The sequence below is a fragment of the Lithobates pipiens genome, unplaced genomic scaffold, assembly GCF_037356315.1.
Source record: "Lithobates pipiens isolate NorthernLeopardFrog02 unplaced genomic scaffold, aLitPip1_a1.2 Scaffold_10, whole genome shotgun sequence".
NCBI classification, from domain to species: Eukaryota; Metazoa; Chordata; class Amphibia; order Anura; family Ranidae; genus Lithobates; species Lithobates pipiens.
This window is the reverse complement of record NW_027507686.1, coordinates 17,805,323-17,823,032: the sequence shown is the minus strand read 5'-3', so window position 1 is coordinate 17,823,032 and position 17,710 is coordinate 17,805,323. Positions and strand designations below refer to the sequence as shown.

The 17,710-nt window shown below is 46.1% G+C and overlaps 1 protein-coding gene across 1 annotated transcript in view; it reads left to right on the top strand.

Annotated features, from left to right (window-relative positions):
• PKD1L3 (polycystin 1 like 3, transient receptor potential channel interacting) overlaps positions 1-17,710 on the top strand; it is a 79,886-nt gene that overhangs the window by 30,093 nt on the left and 32,083 nt on the right. Inside the window, exons 8-15 of the mRNA XM_077463334.1 lie at positions 3,072-3,271; positions 4,248-4,478; positions 5,171-5,272; positions 7,515-7,690; positions 9,711-9,857; positions 12,104-12,294; positions 13,120-13,322; positions 15,686-15,869. Coding sequence (XP_077319460.1) covers positions 3,072-3,271; positions 4,248-4,478; positions 5,171-5,272; positions 7,515-7,690; positions 9,711-9,857; positions 12,104-12,294; positions 13,120-13,322; positions 15,686-15,869 — 1,434 coding nt within the window. The remainder of the gene's footprint in view (positions 1-3,071; positions 3,272-4,247; positions 4,479-5,170; positions 5,273-7,514; positions 7,691-9,710; positions 9,858-12,103; positions 12,295-13,119; positions 13,323-15,685; positions 15,870-17,710) is intronic.

The window sequence follows — 17,710 nt, the reverse complement described above, 5'->3', positions numbered from 1 at the left end:
GTACTGCTAAGCCTCCGTCTTTTTTTAGCATAATCATTCGGTTTCTACTGATCCTCGGTCGCTTACCTGCCCAAATAAATTTAGTAAAAACCGTGTCTATTTTACGGAAGAAAGCAGGTGGGATTTGTATCGGTAAAGCCTGTAATATATACAGAAATTTTGGCAAAATACTCATTTTGATGGAATTACAGCGACCAAACCATGAATGCCGTCCCAATTGCCATTTCTCTAACAATGTTCTGACTGCCTTAAGGAGCGGGGGAAAGTTCATCTTAAAAGTCTCCTCTATCTTTACTGGGATCAATGTGCCCAGGTATTTTAAGGCCGTCCTTACCCATTTAAATTTAAAATTGGGTTGTAACACTTGTTGTTTTTCCCGGGGCAGAGCTACCCCCATTGCCTCTGACTTTGAATAGTTAATTTTAAAATTTGCTAATGCTCCATACTCTTCTATTTCCTCCATTAAATTTGGCAGTGAGATATGTGGGTTAACCAGTGAAAACAGCAGATCATCTGCATAGGCAGAGATTTTATAGCTCCTATCTCTAACTTGCAGACCTCTAATATCTGGATTTAGTCTAATTTTATTCAATAACGGTTCTAATGAGAGGGCAAACAGCATAGGAGAGAGTGGGCACCCTTGCCGTGTTCCGTTTGAGATTTTAATCGGCTCTGAGAGTACCCCATTAACTTTCACCAGAGCTTGCGGGGAGGAGTATATTCCAGATATCCACTTTATCATATGCTCACCTAGTCCCATATGCCTCAGTACTTCAAACATAAACCCCCAATTCACCCTATCAAATGCTTTTTCTGCATCTGTACTTAGAAAGATAGAGGGTGTTCTAGTTTGATTGGCATAGTGGACCAGGTTCAGTACCTTAACCGTGTTGTCTCTCGCCTCCCTAGTAGGGATAAACCCTACTTGATCTCTATGTACCAGTTGGTTTAATAATGGTTGGAGGCGGGAAGATAGCAGTTTGGTAAACAGCTTCAAGTCACAGTTTAGCAATGAAATAGGCCGGTAACTCCCACACTCCGCGGGGTCCTTCCCCTCCTTTGGAATTACCGAGATATGCGCTCTAAGTGCATCTTGTGGGAGGGCCGTGGCTTGGCCGATCGCATTAAAGGCCTTTAACATATGCGTACCTAAGATTGGGAGGAAACTCTTATAATACTGGATTGAAAATCCATCTGGCCCCGGTGCTTTCCCCTGTTTGACTGTTTTCATTACTGCATTTAATTCCTCTATCGTTATAGGGGCTTCCAGTCTACTTCGTTCCGTGGAGGAGAGTCTACATAGGCCTGCTGCAGATAGATACTCCTCCATTTTAGCCCGGGGTACTTGGGGTAGTGACAAGTTGTATAACGAAGAATAATATTCTCCAAATCTCTTAGCGATCTCACTGGGTCCAGAGATCAGACGTCCATTTTCCCCTTTAATATGAGGGACATAAACCATCTTCCCCTTTTCCTTAAGTTTCCCTGCTAGTGCTTTACTATTTTTCATTTATTGGGCTTTTTTATCACTTCACTGTTTTTTTTTCCGAATTTAATGGCTTTATGTCACATGGCTTTATGTCACATGGGTTGGTCACATGGGTTGATCTCACATGGGGACTATGACATCGTAAGGGGGCGGGATCACCATGTGACACCAACCCATGTGACATAAAGCCATGTGACACCGCCCCTTGTCCCTATATAAGTGGCCGCGCAGTGCGTCCCTGGCATTCCGGCCGGAGAGATCGTCGAGGCAACATCTCCTGGAGAAGAAGAAGAAGAAGAAGAACGGAAGGCGGCGACGGCGGCGACAGAAGACCGGGCCACCGCCTGTAAAAGAGCTATAAGAAGGCGCGGTGGCCCGGCAGAAGAACCGAAGAGGGGGACAAGACCCCCGAAGTCGGGAGAAGAGGCCGGCGGCGAGGAAGAAAGCCGGACTCCTCCGCTAGCAAAAAAGCTACAAGAAGATAGCGGAGGAGTCCGGCGAGAAGACCCCCGAAGACGGAAGAGCCCCGGAGCTGTGCAATAAAGTATTTTATCTCGTGTGTTTTTTTTGGTACTTTTATTTTACAGGTGAATGGGTAGGGGTACATTGTACCCCATACTCATTCACATAGGGTGGGGGGCCGGTATCCGGGGGGCCCTCTTATTAAAGGGGGCTCCCGGATTCCGATAAGCCCCCCGCCCGCAGACCCCGACAACCAACGGCCAGGGTTGTCGGGAAGAGGCCCTTGTCCTCATCAACATGGGGACAAGGTGCTTTGGGGTGGGGGGGCCGCGCGGCCCCCCTTCCCCAAGGCACCCCCCCCATGTTGAGGGCACGCGGCCTGGTACGGCTCAGGAGGGGGGGCGCTCGCTCGCCCCCCTTTCCTGGCCGGCCGGGTAGCGTGCTCGGACAAGGGTCTGTTGTGGACTTGGGGGGGACCCCCACGCCGATTTTTTTCGGCGTTGGGGTTCCCCTTTAAGTCCATTCCAGGCGGCGGGGTCAGCGACGTCTCCTTCGCGGGCCCCGCCTACCTGGAGACGTGCTCGAAATGAGCGGACTTTCCTCCGCGTGTGTGGGCAAGTCCGTTCATTTCAAAAGTAGGGCGGATAGTATGGCGGACTTAGTACGCCGTATTAGTCCGCTCAAAAAGTGGTGTGTGTGGTCAAGTCCGTTCATTCGAAAGTATAACGGACTGTCCGTCGGATTGTCTGACGGACTAAGTTGGCCAGACAGTCCGCCCGTGTGTACGTGGTTTAAGAGCTGTGAAAATGTGGAATAGACTCCCTGCAAAGGTGGTTCTGGCCAGCTCAGTAGATTGCTTTAAGAAAGACCTGGATTCTTTCTTAAATGTACATAATATATCTGGGTACTGACATTTATAGGTAAAGTTGATCCGGGGGAAAATCCGATTGCCTCTCGGGGGATCAGGAAGGAATTTCTTCCCCCTGCTGTAGCCAATTGGATCTTGCTTTGCTGGGATTTTTCACCTTCCTCTGGATTAACTGTGGGTATAAGTTTGGGTTTATGGAATGGTATGATATTATTATTTATTGTTTTATTTTCCCACTCTACTTTTCTGCAGATTCAGATGGGTTATATACCTGGGTGTTGACCTCAGACATGTTCATTAATGGCACCGGTGTTTATTATATCAGTGTTGCGGTGACCAATGAGAGTATATGGGCACAGAGGACGTCCCTGGACTTCGCCGTCAGTCTGTTCGCCAGCCAGTGTGTGTTCTGGGATGATAATGTGAGAGAATGGAATGATTACGGCTGTAAAGTAAGTATAGGATACGATTTGCTGGGTGTGATCATAATGGCTTACAGCTAAAGAAAAAAGAAAATAAAAAACCCTACTCCGAAATATTCAATGTAGTCCCCGTTCCGACTAGTATAAAACAACAGTGTGTGGTCCCCCAACTGTATTATTTACTTTAGGTTAGCAGATAATTTTTTAATGATTTAGTATCTACTACAGAGTTTCTCAACCAGTGTTCCTCTAGAGCAGGGATCTGCAATTAGCGGACCTCCAGCTGTTGCTAAACTACAAGTCCCATCATGCCTCTGCCTCTGGCTGTCATGCTTGTGGCTCTAAGAGTCTTGCTATGCCTCATGGGAATTGTAGTTCTGCAACAGCTGGAGGTCCGCTAATTGCATATCCCTGCTCTAGAGGTTGCTAGGGGTTCCTTGAGCAATGAGCAATTCTGCCTCTCAGATAAGTTCCCACTGACACCATTCATCTTTTGAGCCATCTATAAGGGGTTAATTCTTCCCAATGACCATCACACTAATGGAGCCTTTCTCAACCTTTTTACTCCTAAGAAACCCTTGAAATAATTTTCAGATCTCAGGGAATCCCTGGTAAGATTAATCCATCAGGGATCATTGGGAAGGTGCCCCTTACATTGGTGGTGGTAAGTCTGAAGATTGCTACCCTTAGAGGGATGGACAGAATGATACCCTTGCAGTCATGTCGCTGGCTCTACCAAGTGGAGTTGCATCTGGAATTATGCTGGCATCATCAGATGGAAGGGCAGTTAGCCACAGCTCAAGGAACCCCTGGCCAACCCTGGAGGAACCCTAGGGTTCCATGGAACCCTGGTTGAGAATGGCTGCACTAATGTTTCATGGGTTGTACATATAGTCATTTTTAGCAGGGATTCCCTGAGACTGGAAAGTTATTTAAAGGGTTCCTTCGTGTTGAAAAGGTTAAGAAAGGCTGCTCTACTATATGCTTCTTGCTTCTACAACTGCAGGTTGGTGCCCGAACTACGCCATCCGAGACCCACTGTCTGTGTAACCACCTGACCTTCTTCGCCAGCACATTTCTGGTCATGCCACACGTGGTGGATCTCAGCGACAGTCTAGTGCTCTTTGCCAATGTGGCCAATAACCCAGTGGGTGTGAGTTTGCTTGGTGCTTTAGTTGGATTTCTCCTGATTGTGGTGGTATGGGCACAGAAGAAAGATCAGGAGGACCTGAAGAAGGTAAGCCAATGAGCTGTTTATCATGGTGGGCATGAAGGGTGAACACAGAGGGGCTGGTTAATGAACGTTATATCAATCATAAATAGTGGTGTAGTCCATAGCAAGTCTACTTTTAGCTGTGATATCGTAACTCACAATGAGAAGATAAGAGATGGATTTTGATTGGTAAGTAAAAGCCACGCCTCTTATGACCCTCTTTTTCTCAAATCCTCTGAAGAAGACATAACTGTGTAGCCAAATTTCCATTTTTATTTTCTGGGTACAGATCGCTCTGCAGCTACGTAGCACCATACACAGTAAACTGCGATGCTTTGTATGTTCTAACAACTTTCTATCAGAACCAGCATTCACTTTTTCAGCAATTTGAGCTCCAGTAGCTCTTTTATTATATCGTACTACACAGACCAGCCTTTGCTCCCCACGTGCATCAGTGGTCCTTGGCCACCCATGACCATGTTGCCGGTTCACTAGATTTCCTTCCTTGGACCACTTTTGATCGATCCTGACCAGTGCAGACCAGGAACATCCCACAAGAGCTGCAGTTTTGGAGCTGCTCTGGCCCAGTCGTCTAGACATTACAATTCGGCCCTTGTCAAAGTCTCTTAAATCCTTACGCTTGCCCATTTTTTTTCCTTTCAACACATCAACTTCAGGGACACCATGTTCCCTTTATGTCTTCTTTCCCCTTACAGGTCAGAGTAGCCATTCTTACAGATAATGACTCAGCTTCTCACTGCCGATATATGATTAAGATATGTACTGGTCATCGTATGGGATCCGGAACCACATCTCAGGTAGGTGATATGTCCATCTCTGACTTTATGTTGTATATCCTCAGTTTGTGTTAGTTGGTTAAGTACAACCATTTCCGACTTGCCACTGGTGAGGATTTTACCTGAAAAGAGATTCTCTATACATGGAAGTATGGAGACATATGGTTGAGCAAGAGTAATGCCCCATACACACGATCGGACTTTCCGACAACAAAACCGTGGATTTTTGTTGGAAGGGTGTTGGCTCCAACTTGTTTTGCATACACACGGTCAAATAAATGTTGGCCAACAATGACGAACGTAGTGACGTACAAGACGTACGTGATATCTCCATTACGAGCACTAGTTTTACAAGACCATGTTTGTATGCACTTTGGACTTTTGTCTGACGGACTTGTGTACACACGCTTGGAAAATCCAACAACAGACATTTGCTGGCGGAAAATTTGAGAGCATGCTAGCCAACATTTGTTGGCGGAAAGTCTGACAACAAATGTTCGATTGAGCGTACACATGGTCGGACTTTCCGCCAACAAGCTCGCATCCAAAGTTTCCCGTTGGATAATCCGATTCGCGTGTACGGGGGAATTAAAGTGGTTGTAACCCTCAGACATGAAATATGAACAAAGCATATTCCTCTATAGTGTGTACTTGTCTCACTCCAGACCAGCTTGTATTTAGACTTACCGCTCTGTATGTAGCTTCTGACAGGCTACACAAGGAGCCCCGTATCTCCAGGAAACCATAGGCCCTAAGAGCCCCGTTTTTACCAGTGGTGGGGTATGACTTAAAGAGGAGTTCCAGTCATAAAAAAAAAAAAAATTAAATATTCAGCAACATTAAATACAAATAAGAACCTTTGGGTATTTTTATTTTTTTTTACTCACCTTTTCAGGTCTGTTGCTAGGGGTCACTTGTAATCTGCCTCTCCCTCTCCAAGGCACCTGACGTCATTTCCCTCGGCGCCCGTGCTTGCTAGTGCTCCTGGGAGATGTCTGTCATCATTTCCCAGGAGTCACTGGGCAGAGCCGAGGGCTTCATTGGCATCACAACGGGGGGCGGGCGTTTCCGACGCCGACGCCCGTTGTGATGGCAATGTCAGAAGTGTAGGGCGCTGCACTGAACATACGGCGCATGCGCGAGAACGGGGCGGTGCATGATGGCCGCTCAGCTGCACCGGAGCCCGGAAGATAGTGCTTGTGGGCTTCACATGCCCACAAGAACTATTGAAACTTCTGGTAAATGGGAATATAAGATATATTCCTATATGAAATTGGCAATCGAGCACTGATTAATCTCACAAACGTGAGTGCGCTAATTAAACATAAATATATATATATATATATATATATATATATATATATATACATCCTAAAAAAAATGTTTAAACAGTGGGAACTCCGCTTTAAAGTGGAGGGCCACCCAAAAAAAAAATGCATTAATAATCTTAAAAAAATAAAATAAAATGTTTCTAACTTACCTGAATCTGCTGTTGCTAGGCAGTCTTCCTAATCTGCCTCTAACTATTCCGCGGCGCTTCCTCCTCTTCGGTGAGCACCCCCCTTGCCTTCTGGGACATGTGTGTGTCCCAGAAAACAACTGGGGCCATTCACAAAGCGCCGCGTGACTCGCGCATGCGCAGTAGGAAACGGGCAGTTAAGCCGCAAGGCTCCACTGCCTGCTTCCCTTCGTAAAGATGGAGGCGCCGGCGGCCAATCCGATGGACGGATGCGACCGACATCGCGGGATCGCAGGTAAGTGTCCTTATTAAAAGTCAGCAGCTACAGTGTTTGTAGCTGCTGACTTTTAAGAAAAAAATTATTGGCCGGAACGCCCCTTTAAGCTACCCCCCCCCCCCAAACCTCGAATTTATTTTTCTTTCTTTTTTTTTTTTTTTTTTTTTTTAATGTCCCCCCCCCCTCCCCCGACTGCACGTCCCTGCTGTAGACCTTAAAGTGTAGGTGAAGGCAAAATAGCCAAGTATGGCAATAGTGGGGATATCTTTCAATGGGGATATTAGTTCTGGTGACAATTAGGGAATTCCTCACTTTGGAGGGATTTCCTCTCACTTCCTGTTGTGCCTATGGGACAGGAAGTGAAGGGAAATCTCCCCAATGGGATACAGATGGCAAAAATACTTTAATGCTGCAATGGCTGTTTTTTTTTTTTTTTGTATTCAGAGTTACTTTCTTACATTCTGCAGCCCCAATATAACTCCTGACTTATTTAATCATTTCCTTCCACCACGTATATCCCCGGTCAGGTGGTTCTAACTCTGTATGGATCTGAAGGACAAAGTGACCCGCATCTTATAACAGACTCTGAGAAGGAAATATTCCATAGAGGGGCAGTGGATGTCTTTCTTTTGAAAACCCGACCCCTGGGAGAGCTACACAGCCTGCGATTGTGGCACAGCAACTCTGGCAGCAGTCCCTCCTGGTAAGTACAAACAGGGGATGAACGTACGATCGTTAGTAAACAGACTCATGTTAAAGTGTATGTTACCCTCATTTTTTTTTTTGGTGTGCTCACATAAGTGTATTTTATGAATCATAGTCGGCTTTGTTTTTCATGTACATGTTCGAACTGAAGTACCTGGTTGATCCTGCCAATCGCCTTTCTTCCTTGTTCTAAACTGACTGCACAAAGTACAGGAGCTGATCTGTCTTAGCGTGGTCAGTTTTCATCCTTTGGCTGGCATTCAGAGGTGCAGGACACTGTGCAGACACACCCCATGCCTGGATTGGGTAGTTTCTTCAGGCACCACACCCCCTGGCCAATCACAGCTTGACCCTGGCACGCAACCCCCTCCAAATCACTGTCTGCCTTTTTGAACACACCCCCCCCCCCCCCCCCCCGCTCGAGCACAGCCTGGATCTTGCCTAAACAGACTATGGATTATGGGCGCTCTGTATGTCTACACAGCGTCCTGTAACCCCCACCCCTTACTACTACTATTAGGATAAGGAGATGCAGTCACATGATGGAACTTTTTTTCTTGTAAAAAAAAAAAGATAAGAAAGATCATTTCAGAACATAAGTAATGGTGCCTGCATAGTTGTAACTGTTAGAAACTGTCTATAACATCGCACTCGCATATGTAAAGTGTTTAAGCCACACATGTGAGGTATCGCCACGATCATCAGAGCGAGAGCAATAATTTTAGCACAGGACCTTCTCTGTAACTGTAAACAGGTAACCAGGTAAACAGGTAACCTTTGAACGTGACATGTTTGTTGGTGTCAGACGGGCTGGTCTGAGTATTTCAAAAAACTCTGATCTACTGGGATTTTCACGCACAACCATCTCTTGAGTTTACAGAGAATGTTCCAAAAAAGAGAAAATATCCAGTGAGCGGCAGTTGTGTGGAGGAAAATGCCTTGTTGAGGTCAGAGGAGAATGGGCAGACTGGTTCCAGATGATAGAAATGCAACAGTAACTCAAATAACCACTCGTTACATTCAAGGTAGCTGAATACCATCTCTGAACGCACAACACATCGAACCTAGAAGCAGATGAGCTATAGCAGCAGAAGACCACACCGGGTGCCACTCCTGTCAGCTAAGAACAGGAAACTGAGGCACCAATTCCCACAGCCTCACCAAAATTGAACAATAGAAGATTGGAAAAACGTTGCCTGGTCTGATGAATCTCAATTTCAGCTGCGACATTCAGATGGTGGGGCCAGAATTTGGTGTAAGCAACATGAAAGCATGGATCCATCCTGCCTTGTATCAACGGTTCAGGCTGCTGGTGGTAGTGCAATGGTGTGGGGGATCTTGGCACACTTTGGGCCCCTTAGTACCAATTGAGCATAGTTTAAAGACCAGGGCCTCCCTGATTATTGTTGCTGATCATGTCCATCCCTACAGTGTCCCCATCTTCTGATGGCTCCTTCCAGCAGGATAATGGACCATGTCACAAAGCTCCGATCAACTCACCACTGGACAATGAGGTCACTGTCCTCCAATGGTCTCCACACTCACCACATCTCATCCAATAGAGCTCCACACTCACCAGATCTCAATCCAATAGAGCACCTTTGGCATGTGGTGGAATGGGAGATTGGCATCATGGATGTGCAGTCGACAAATCTGCAGTATGCGTGATGCTATCATGTCACTATGGACCAAAATATCTGAGGAACATTTCCAACACCTTGTTGAATCGATGCCACAAAGAATGAAGGCAGTTCTGAAGGCAAAAGCGGGTCCAAATGGGTACTAGCAAGGTGTACCTAAGTGGCTGGTGAGCGGATATCTATAATTTAATTTTTAAACTGCCTATTGAAGATGAATCATTTTCCAGCTCGTCCATTGATATCCCTAGAAATTGTACTTCTACAGAGCACTTTTGCCAGTGTATAGATTGGATTTTTTGCTATATCATATATTTGGGTCTATTTCACATTTTTTACATAAGCGATTATGGATTTCATTATTGGTGCTTTCCATAACAGGTACGTTCATCGGATCACTGTGACGGATCTTGCTGCCCAGAAAACGTGGTATTTCCTGTGTGACTCCTGGCTAGCGCCAGATTTGGCTGATTGTCAGCTGGACCGGATCTTTCCATCAGCCTCCAAAGTCAACTTGATGTCTTTGAGGTGAGTCTAATATAACAAAGGATGAGAATTGATGGTGGGAAATGTTCTTGGCATAAACAAAGCTTGTTTCCTAGTGGCTGAACCCTTGAAATAACTTTTCAGTCACAGCGAACGTTGCAAACATTGACTGTATCTACAGTTAGTAGGATGGTCAATTGAAAGAACACTCCATATGTTTGTAGCCATTGGGAGGAACCCCCTCTTACCAATAGCTAAAAGATCAACGGTGTCAGTGGGAACTTATATGAGAGGCAGACACTACTCATTGCAAAAGTAATCCCTAGCAACCTCTGGAGGAACCCTAGTGTTCCTCAGGACCCTGGTTAACAAAGGTTGGTTTATTATATAACTGCCACTAGTTCAGGAATCCCCAATACAGTTCATACTCTCCAGACCGTGGATGGGGCTTCACTTAGAAGTTGGTGAGATTGTAGGTCAGATGATCAGGGAGTCGATGTCAGAAACCATGAAATCAGGCCGAGGCAGAAGTACAGTTAAATCACACTTGTTTGATAATAAAAGTAAAAAGAACAAACATAGTCAAAACATAGCCAAAGTTCAGTAACCGTAACGGATAGTCAGCCAAGCCAGAATTCAGGGATCAATGTAGTGGGACAGCAAGCAGGATCTGGAGCCAGAAGGGATGTCAGAAAAGCAAGTCTTGAACAGGATCGCAGGAGATCTTCTCTGTGATGTTGACCAAGGCGAAGGCAGAGCTCTTCTGGACTGGACGGCTTAAGTAGGCAGGACTGATGAGCAGGACACCATCAATAGCTGAGTAACTGTGGAGAGATAGGAGCTGGCAATTAGCCGACAGCTGAGCGGCCAGCTCAGAGAAGGAAGGGCTGAGCCCAGCCCTGACAGTCGATAACTCACATCTTGTACCTACCACAGTTGTGCAAGCACATAAATGTTTGGTCAGAAGCCAGTAAACCTGACAGTACTCTTTTGGTTGTTGGAAGACACTTGAAGGGGGGTTGTTTCATTGTTACTAGTTGTTCTATACAGCATAAACTGTGTTTCCCATAAGAAGAAACTCTGAATGAGCAGGTTGCATGTAATCTGATTTTTTTTTTAGCAGCTCACCACAGCTCTCTGTTTGGCTGACTTGTCTCTGGAGATTGTATGGTACTAAGAGCAATATATATATATATATATATATATATATATATATATATATAGGGTTTTAGGTCACCCAGGATTCTCAGCTAGGCAGGTTGAGGGGCTCCAGGATCTTTATTTCATTTGGAGGAAATTGGGTTTCCTCAGTGGTTGATAAAGCCCGGTTTTGGTCCTGGAACTCAAAGATTTCATAGAGATTTGGGAGGGAGGAAATATCCAGTCCAGGGACCAGTTTTTGCAGGCAATCAGCACATTGATGGCGCAGATGTTATAGTTGGGGACCTGACAGGAGTATGAACATCTGCATGGTGTAGTCTGTAATAGAACAGACAGAGGGCCCAAGCCTGAGAGCAGGAGCAGCAGGGAGTAGGGCCCAAGCCTCAGGGCCGGAGCAGCATAGAGTAGGGCCCAAGCCTCAGAGCCGGAGCAGCATGGAGTAGGGCCCAAGCATGAGGGCCGGAGCAGCAGGGCCCAAGCTTGAGGGCCAGAGCAGCAGGGAGCAGGGCCCAAACCTGAGGGCCAGAGCAGCAGAGAGCAGGGCCCAAGCCTGAGGGCTGGAGCAGCAAGGAGTAAGGCCCAAGCCTGAGGGCCGGAACTGCAGGGAGCAGGGCCCAAGCTTGAGGGCCAGAGCAGCAGGGAACAGGGCCCAAGCCTGAAGGCTGGAGCAGCAAGGAGTAAGGCCCAAGCTTGAGGGCCGGAGCCGCAGGAAGCAGGGCCCAAGCCCGACGGCCAGAGCAGCAGGGAACAGGGCCCAAGCCTGAGGACTGGAGCAGAAAGGAGTAAGGCCCAAGCCTGAGGGCTGGAGCCGCAGGGAGCAAGACCCAAGCCCCAGCAGGAGCCAGGCCTGAGGGCAGGAGCAGCAGGAAAAGAGAGCTGACAGAGGTACAGCATTTGCACATGAATATAGGGATACTGTGTTAGATGGTCAGGAGGACTGGGGCATGAGGACAGCCAGGAAGCAGAACATGACTGTATTTTGTGTTGATGGTGGAAACCCCTGTGAGGGAAGCTATATAGTCAGAGGGACAATGGTCGGATTATCTACAGACATTCAATATGTAGATATAAGCAATTCATTTTTGTGTCTTCCCATCAAATGATTTCATGCCACCTTCTGTTTCCAGGTATCTGCTCTTCTCTGGTACTGTGGAGAAGCTCCTTAAAGACCACTTGTGGTTTTCTGTGTGGACTCGCTGTCCCTGGAGTCCGTTCACCCGCGTGCAGCGGATCTGCTGCTGTATGTGCCTCCTGATCTGCAGTCTGGTCATTAATATCATGTTCTGGAATGATCACTCCGATGAAGATTCACAGACAGGTACTCGCGTACACAGGGCTCTTTTTTAGTGAGAACACGGGGGGAATGCAGGTCCGACGTCTCCAGCACTAAATGTATGTAATAGTAAGGGGTGCTGGGGTGAGCTGGAGGGTCTATTGATGCTGGCTGCTGGGGAATCTACTGTTTCTGGAGGGGATCTATTTTTTGCACGTGGGGCTATTGTTGCTGGGGAGGTCTATTGTTGCTGGTGGGTGATCCATTGTTGCTGGGGGGGCTTATGTTGCTGGGGGACAATTATTGCTGAGAGAAATCTACTATTGAGGAAGGGGTCCATGGTTGCTGGCTGCTGGAGGGTCTATTGATGATGGCAGTCTTTTGTTGCTGGGCGGGGGGGGGGGGGTCTGTGGTTGCTGGAGGGGGTCTATTGTTTCTGGCTACATGGGATCCATTTTGCCGCCTTTGTTGTTATCATTAACAAATTCCATGCAAATTAACACCACAAAACGATATTTGGTTTCCGTATTCTCTAAACTGGGAAGTGCTCGTGGCGGAGAAAAGGGGTGACTCCGAATGGGGAAGTTCCTGCACCTATTCTTTGAGAAAAAAAGCCCTATTTGTACAGGTTCTACAGCATCCACTTTCATTGGCAGATATGCAGGCCTTTTCCATAAAAAAGCTTTATCATTAATTACTGATTTTCTTGGACAACATAGTCTATGTTTACCATACAGTCATATGGTGACCCATCACAGACACTTCCTCAACCCAACTTGGGTCCCGTTCAGTAGTTTAGGAAACAATTTGACAGCTGCATGCAAATATGCCAGTTGGGTTGAATGGTTTTCCACTTTTTCCTCTCTACAGGGGACTTTTTCATAACCTTAACCCAAATAAAGATCAGCATCCAGTCCTCAGCTCTTTTGCTGCCGGTGAATCTCCTGATTGTACAGATGTTCCAGCTCATCCAGGTGCAGGTGAACCAGGTGAACCCCACTATCAACAAACTGCGGGTGTCCCTGACTGCAAAGCCACCAGCCATGGAAGCTGTGGGACAGGAGCTACTCAGGGTAAGGATGCAAAATAATAGAGGACAAGCATGGAAATAGGGTGGAATAAGATGTTTGTGATGCTTATGGGTTGAGTCACAGGTCAACATTTTTCATATCTTTGGGATTCTAGTGGCGAGATTTGTACGTGTGTTTTTTTGACCATGTAACACTTCTTCAGTTTTCTTCAATAAAGAGTAAGTGCAGAACTCACTGTAGCTGTATTTTGGCATCAAACTTAGATTTAGTTTTAGTCATAGTCTTTTGACTAAAATGCAATTTTAATTTTAGCTGTATTTTAGTCATCAACAAAATTATTTTTGTCAACAAAATTAACACTGCACTGTAGTAAAGTCATAAAGATACAGGTTGGATTCTTATTAGTTGCTTTAAACAGTGAGCACTTTAAGGTGCCTAACACTACTGCTCCCCTGTTGAGTATGCCATGCAATTACCAATCATGTCTCCTGGTTGCTGGTCCTAGTTCCACTCCCTCCTGAGTATATTTCTTACTATTGGTCAGTAGGTTTACCCATCACAATTCCTGAAGCACATAACTTTGATGGGGTTGGGGCAAATGACATCGACCAGGAAGCTTAGTTGGTAAGTATGCAGGGCCTGTTCTCCCGCTAGGCGAACAAGGAGGCCGCCTAGGGCAGACTGCTGTCTAGGGGGTGCAGCTACTTCCCCATTAGCCTGGCTGGGGAACACGAGGGGACTGACTGTGAAAAGAGTGATGGGACTCTGAGAGTCCTTCGGGTGCCTTTTGGCAAACTGCAGACAGGCTATCACGTGCCTTTCACAGAGGAGTGGCTTCAGTCTGGCCATACTTCCTGATTGGTGGAGTGCTGCAGAGATGGTTGTTCTTCTGGAAGGTTCTCCTCTCTCCACAGAGAAATGCTGGAGCTCTGTCGGAGTGACCATCGGGTTCTTGGTCACCTCCCTGACTAAGGCCCTTCTCCCCCGATCGCTCAGTTTGGTCAGGCGGCCCGCTCTAGGAAGAGTGCTGGTGGTTCTAAACTTCCATTTTCTACTTTGCTATTAGAGGGGAGAGTACGGGAAAAAATAAGATAAATTGCATTGTACATGTTTCAAGATATTGTTTGTAATTTTTTGAAACACTAAAAAGAAAAAGAAAATAAATAAACTTCTTCCATTTATGGAGGATGGAGGCCACTGTGCTCTTTGGGACCTTCAATGCTGCAGAAATGTTTCTTTACCATTCCCCAGATCTGTGCCTCCATACAATCCTGTCTCGGAGGTCTACAGACAATTCCTTGGACTTCATGGCTTGGTTTGTGCTCTGACATGCACTGTTAACTGTGGGACCTTCTATAGACATGTGTGTGCCTTTCCAAATCATGTCCAATCAACTGAATTTACCACAGGTGGACTCCAATCAAGTTGTAGAAACATCTCAAGGATGATCAGTGGAAACAGGAGGCACCTGAACTCAATTTTGAGTGTCATGGCAAAGGCTGTGATACTTTTGTACATGGGATTTTTTCATGTTAAATTTTTTTTTAATAAATTTGCAAAGGTCTCAAACAAACTTCTTTCACGTTGTCATTATGGGGTATTGTTTGTAGAATTTTGAGGAAAATAATGAATTTAATCCATTTTGGAATAAGGCTGTACTATAACAAAATGTGGAAACAGTGAAGCGCTGTGAATACTTTCCAGATGCACTGTAATTTGTTACTTTATGTAAAATAATAAATAGTTATATTTATGAAAAGCATTAACGTTCTTCCAGTAACAATCTTGTTCTGTGTAACCAATTAATAAAAACATAACGTTTGCTGTTAGGCCGGGTTCACACTATAGCGATGCGGGAACGCCGCGAATCCGCGGCGTTTACCCGCATCGCACACCTCCCGCCGGCAGTTCACACTGCCCTATGCGGACGGCTGGGAGTGTCAATGTTATGTTAATGACACCCCCAGATCCGTCGGCATATCGCAGTGCGATCTGCCGACTCGCACAGGAATCGGATCGCATGGTGTGAACCCCCATGCGATCCGATTCTGTTGCGGACCCAAAAAAGGGTCCCGTGCGAGTTTGCTGCGGGAGCGCTGCGAATTCAGCCATACTATCTGTATGGCTGAACTCGCATCGCTACGGAGATCGGATGTGATTTGCTGTGCGAATCACATCCGGATCTCCCCCCGCAGCGGTGTGAACCCAGCCTTAAAGTGATACCATTTACTGGCTAACTCAATGGATCGTCAAGTATGACAAAGAACCGACTAATGTGTTTCGGAAGCTTGCAGTCCTGAATTAGCTAATACCTGGTCTTATTTTATGCCACTTCTGCTTATTCATCAATTTTTAATCGTGAATAACGTAATATTGTTGAACACTGAATTATTTTCTTCCCCCAGGACATAAAAGGCATTGTAGATTTTCTGCAGAAATACATCATCCAAGTTCTTGGTGATAGCCCAGAGGACTTCCCAACCCCAAATAGCGAATCATTTATTGAACACATGGAGGCGATTTCTCATCTGATCCAGAACTATGTCTGTATGGAAGGAGTGAGTCGTGACAACAATCGACACGTGACTGGTGCGTAAGTCATACTCTTACCATGCACAGCGCACAACATTTGATAGCCTTAAATCATGGTATTGTAAATCAGTCATTTTGTAGCACTCAGAAGGTTTAAACAAGTTTAAGAAAAGCAGTTGTGGGTGTTTTTTACTGCATAATAAATTTTTTTTCTCTTTTACTTGATCTTCGCTGTTTTCTGGGACTCTGCAAGTGAGAGCAGCTTTATAACTTGAGTAACTGAGCCTGTTAACAACCCTTAGAGTGTGTATGATACAGTATTTCCTCAAGTAGATCAATTTATTTAGTCTTGTATAGGAACCTAGGTAAACTCACCTAGACTGGTCATAGTATAGTAGTAGTATGTAGCTTTAGTGCAGCGTGGTGCAGCGGCAATAACAAACACAGTCCAAGTATGATGCAAAGAACTTTTATTAAAGTAATGCAAAACAGTTCACAATAAACCTGCAGTGAAGACAGCCCTACCGGGAACACTTATGGATTCCAACAGTGTGTAGAGAGCAGGTCCCGGCTGAGCTGACAGCACGTGTTAGGAGGGGCAGCATGTAGCCTGGACACCTTGTGCCCAAGCAGGAAGATGTCCAGAGAAATTGCAATCCCTACATGTTCCCTCCTCATCAGGAACCTTTAACTGCCGCTAGTTCTGTCCCTAACAGATGGACTACCTGTCCCTACTCTACCCACTTGTTAATGCGCACCAAGCCTGGGTACCAATGCCTTAAATAGGCTCTGCCTGACCCAAGATGGCTGCCAGGGTCACATGAGGCAGCAGCTTCCGATCGGATAGCTTTACCGGTGACCCAGGAAACCATGTTCCTCTTGACTTCCTATCCAACTGCAGTGCCGCTGCGAGCAAGCGGAACCTACAGTGGAGAAAGTAGACTGTACCTGCCTACAAGCATATAACTACTCTGAGTAGTAGACATTATATTCTATCTATTCTACTCAAAGCAGAGACATTTATTTTCAATAGCTTTTCTTAAGTCTTGCCTATACCATTTGGCTTAGTATAAGTAATGTCAAGGGCAGAGATCAGGCTTGCAGGCCATTAGCCATAGCAGGGAAAAGGGTCATGGAGAAACAAGCAGGATAAATGCACTAGCAGGTACCCCTGGATGGTGATGTAGGCTCATCCATGGAGCTGGGTCTAAGCACTAACCGGTCTTCACCAAAGTCTCTGATGGTGGAGATGGGTTTCGCTGACTGCTAGTGTCAGGTTGCAGTCCTCTGGATCGCCCCACCAGGAGGTGAGCAAGCCAGGGTCTGGTAGAACATTTAGCAGGTTGGGATCAAGCAGAAGGGTAGTCAGTAAACAAGTCAAAGGGTATTGACAGATGATTGTGAGTTGGGAATTAAACAAAAGTGTAGTCAGGGACCAAATCCAAAGGTCGGTAATGAGTGGTAGCATAGTTGCCAGCAGTCCCAATTTTCAGAATCCCAGAAAAATGGCTTTGTGCTGAACGGCCCTCTGGGCCACTCTGATTCCCCGTAAAAAGGCTGCAGCTTTTGCCTGTAAAAACATGGTCACGGGCCAACTTTGGAACTGCACATGTGCTGCTCGAGATCAGGCAAGCTCAGCCATGTTTGGCATAGCTCAGCTATTCGGGCTCGGGCGGTGAATGGAGTGGTCGGACTGTGAGCGGAGCAGTCCATGGACCAACTGGGATAGGACTGAAGATGACCCCATCTTCTCTGTACACAAGTCCTCCTCACCTCTGTATGTGTGTACCGTGTAGTGTACTTGCCTCACTGACATACACTCCCCCATACACAGAATTTTCCGCTCCTAATATTCCATGCCTACAAAATAATACTCCACCTACAGTGTTCCTTAACAC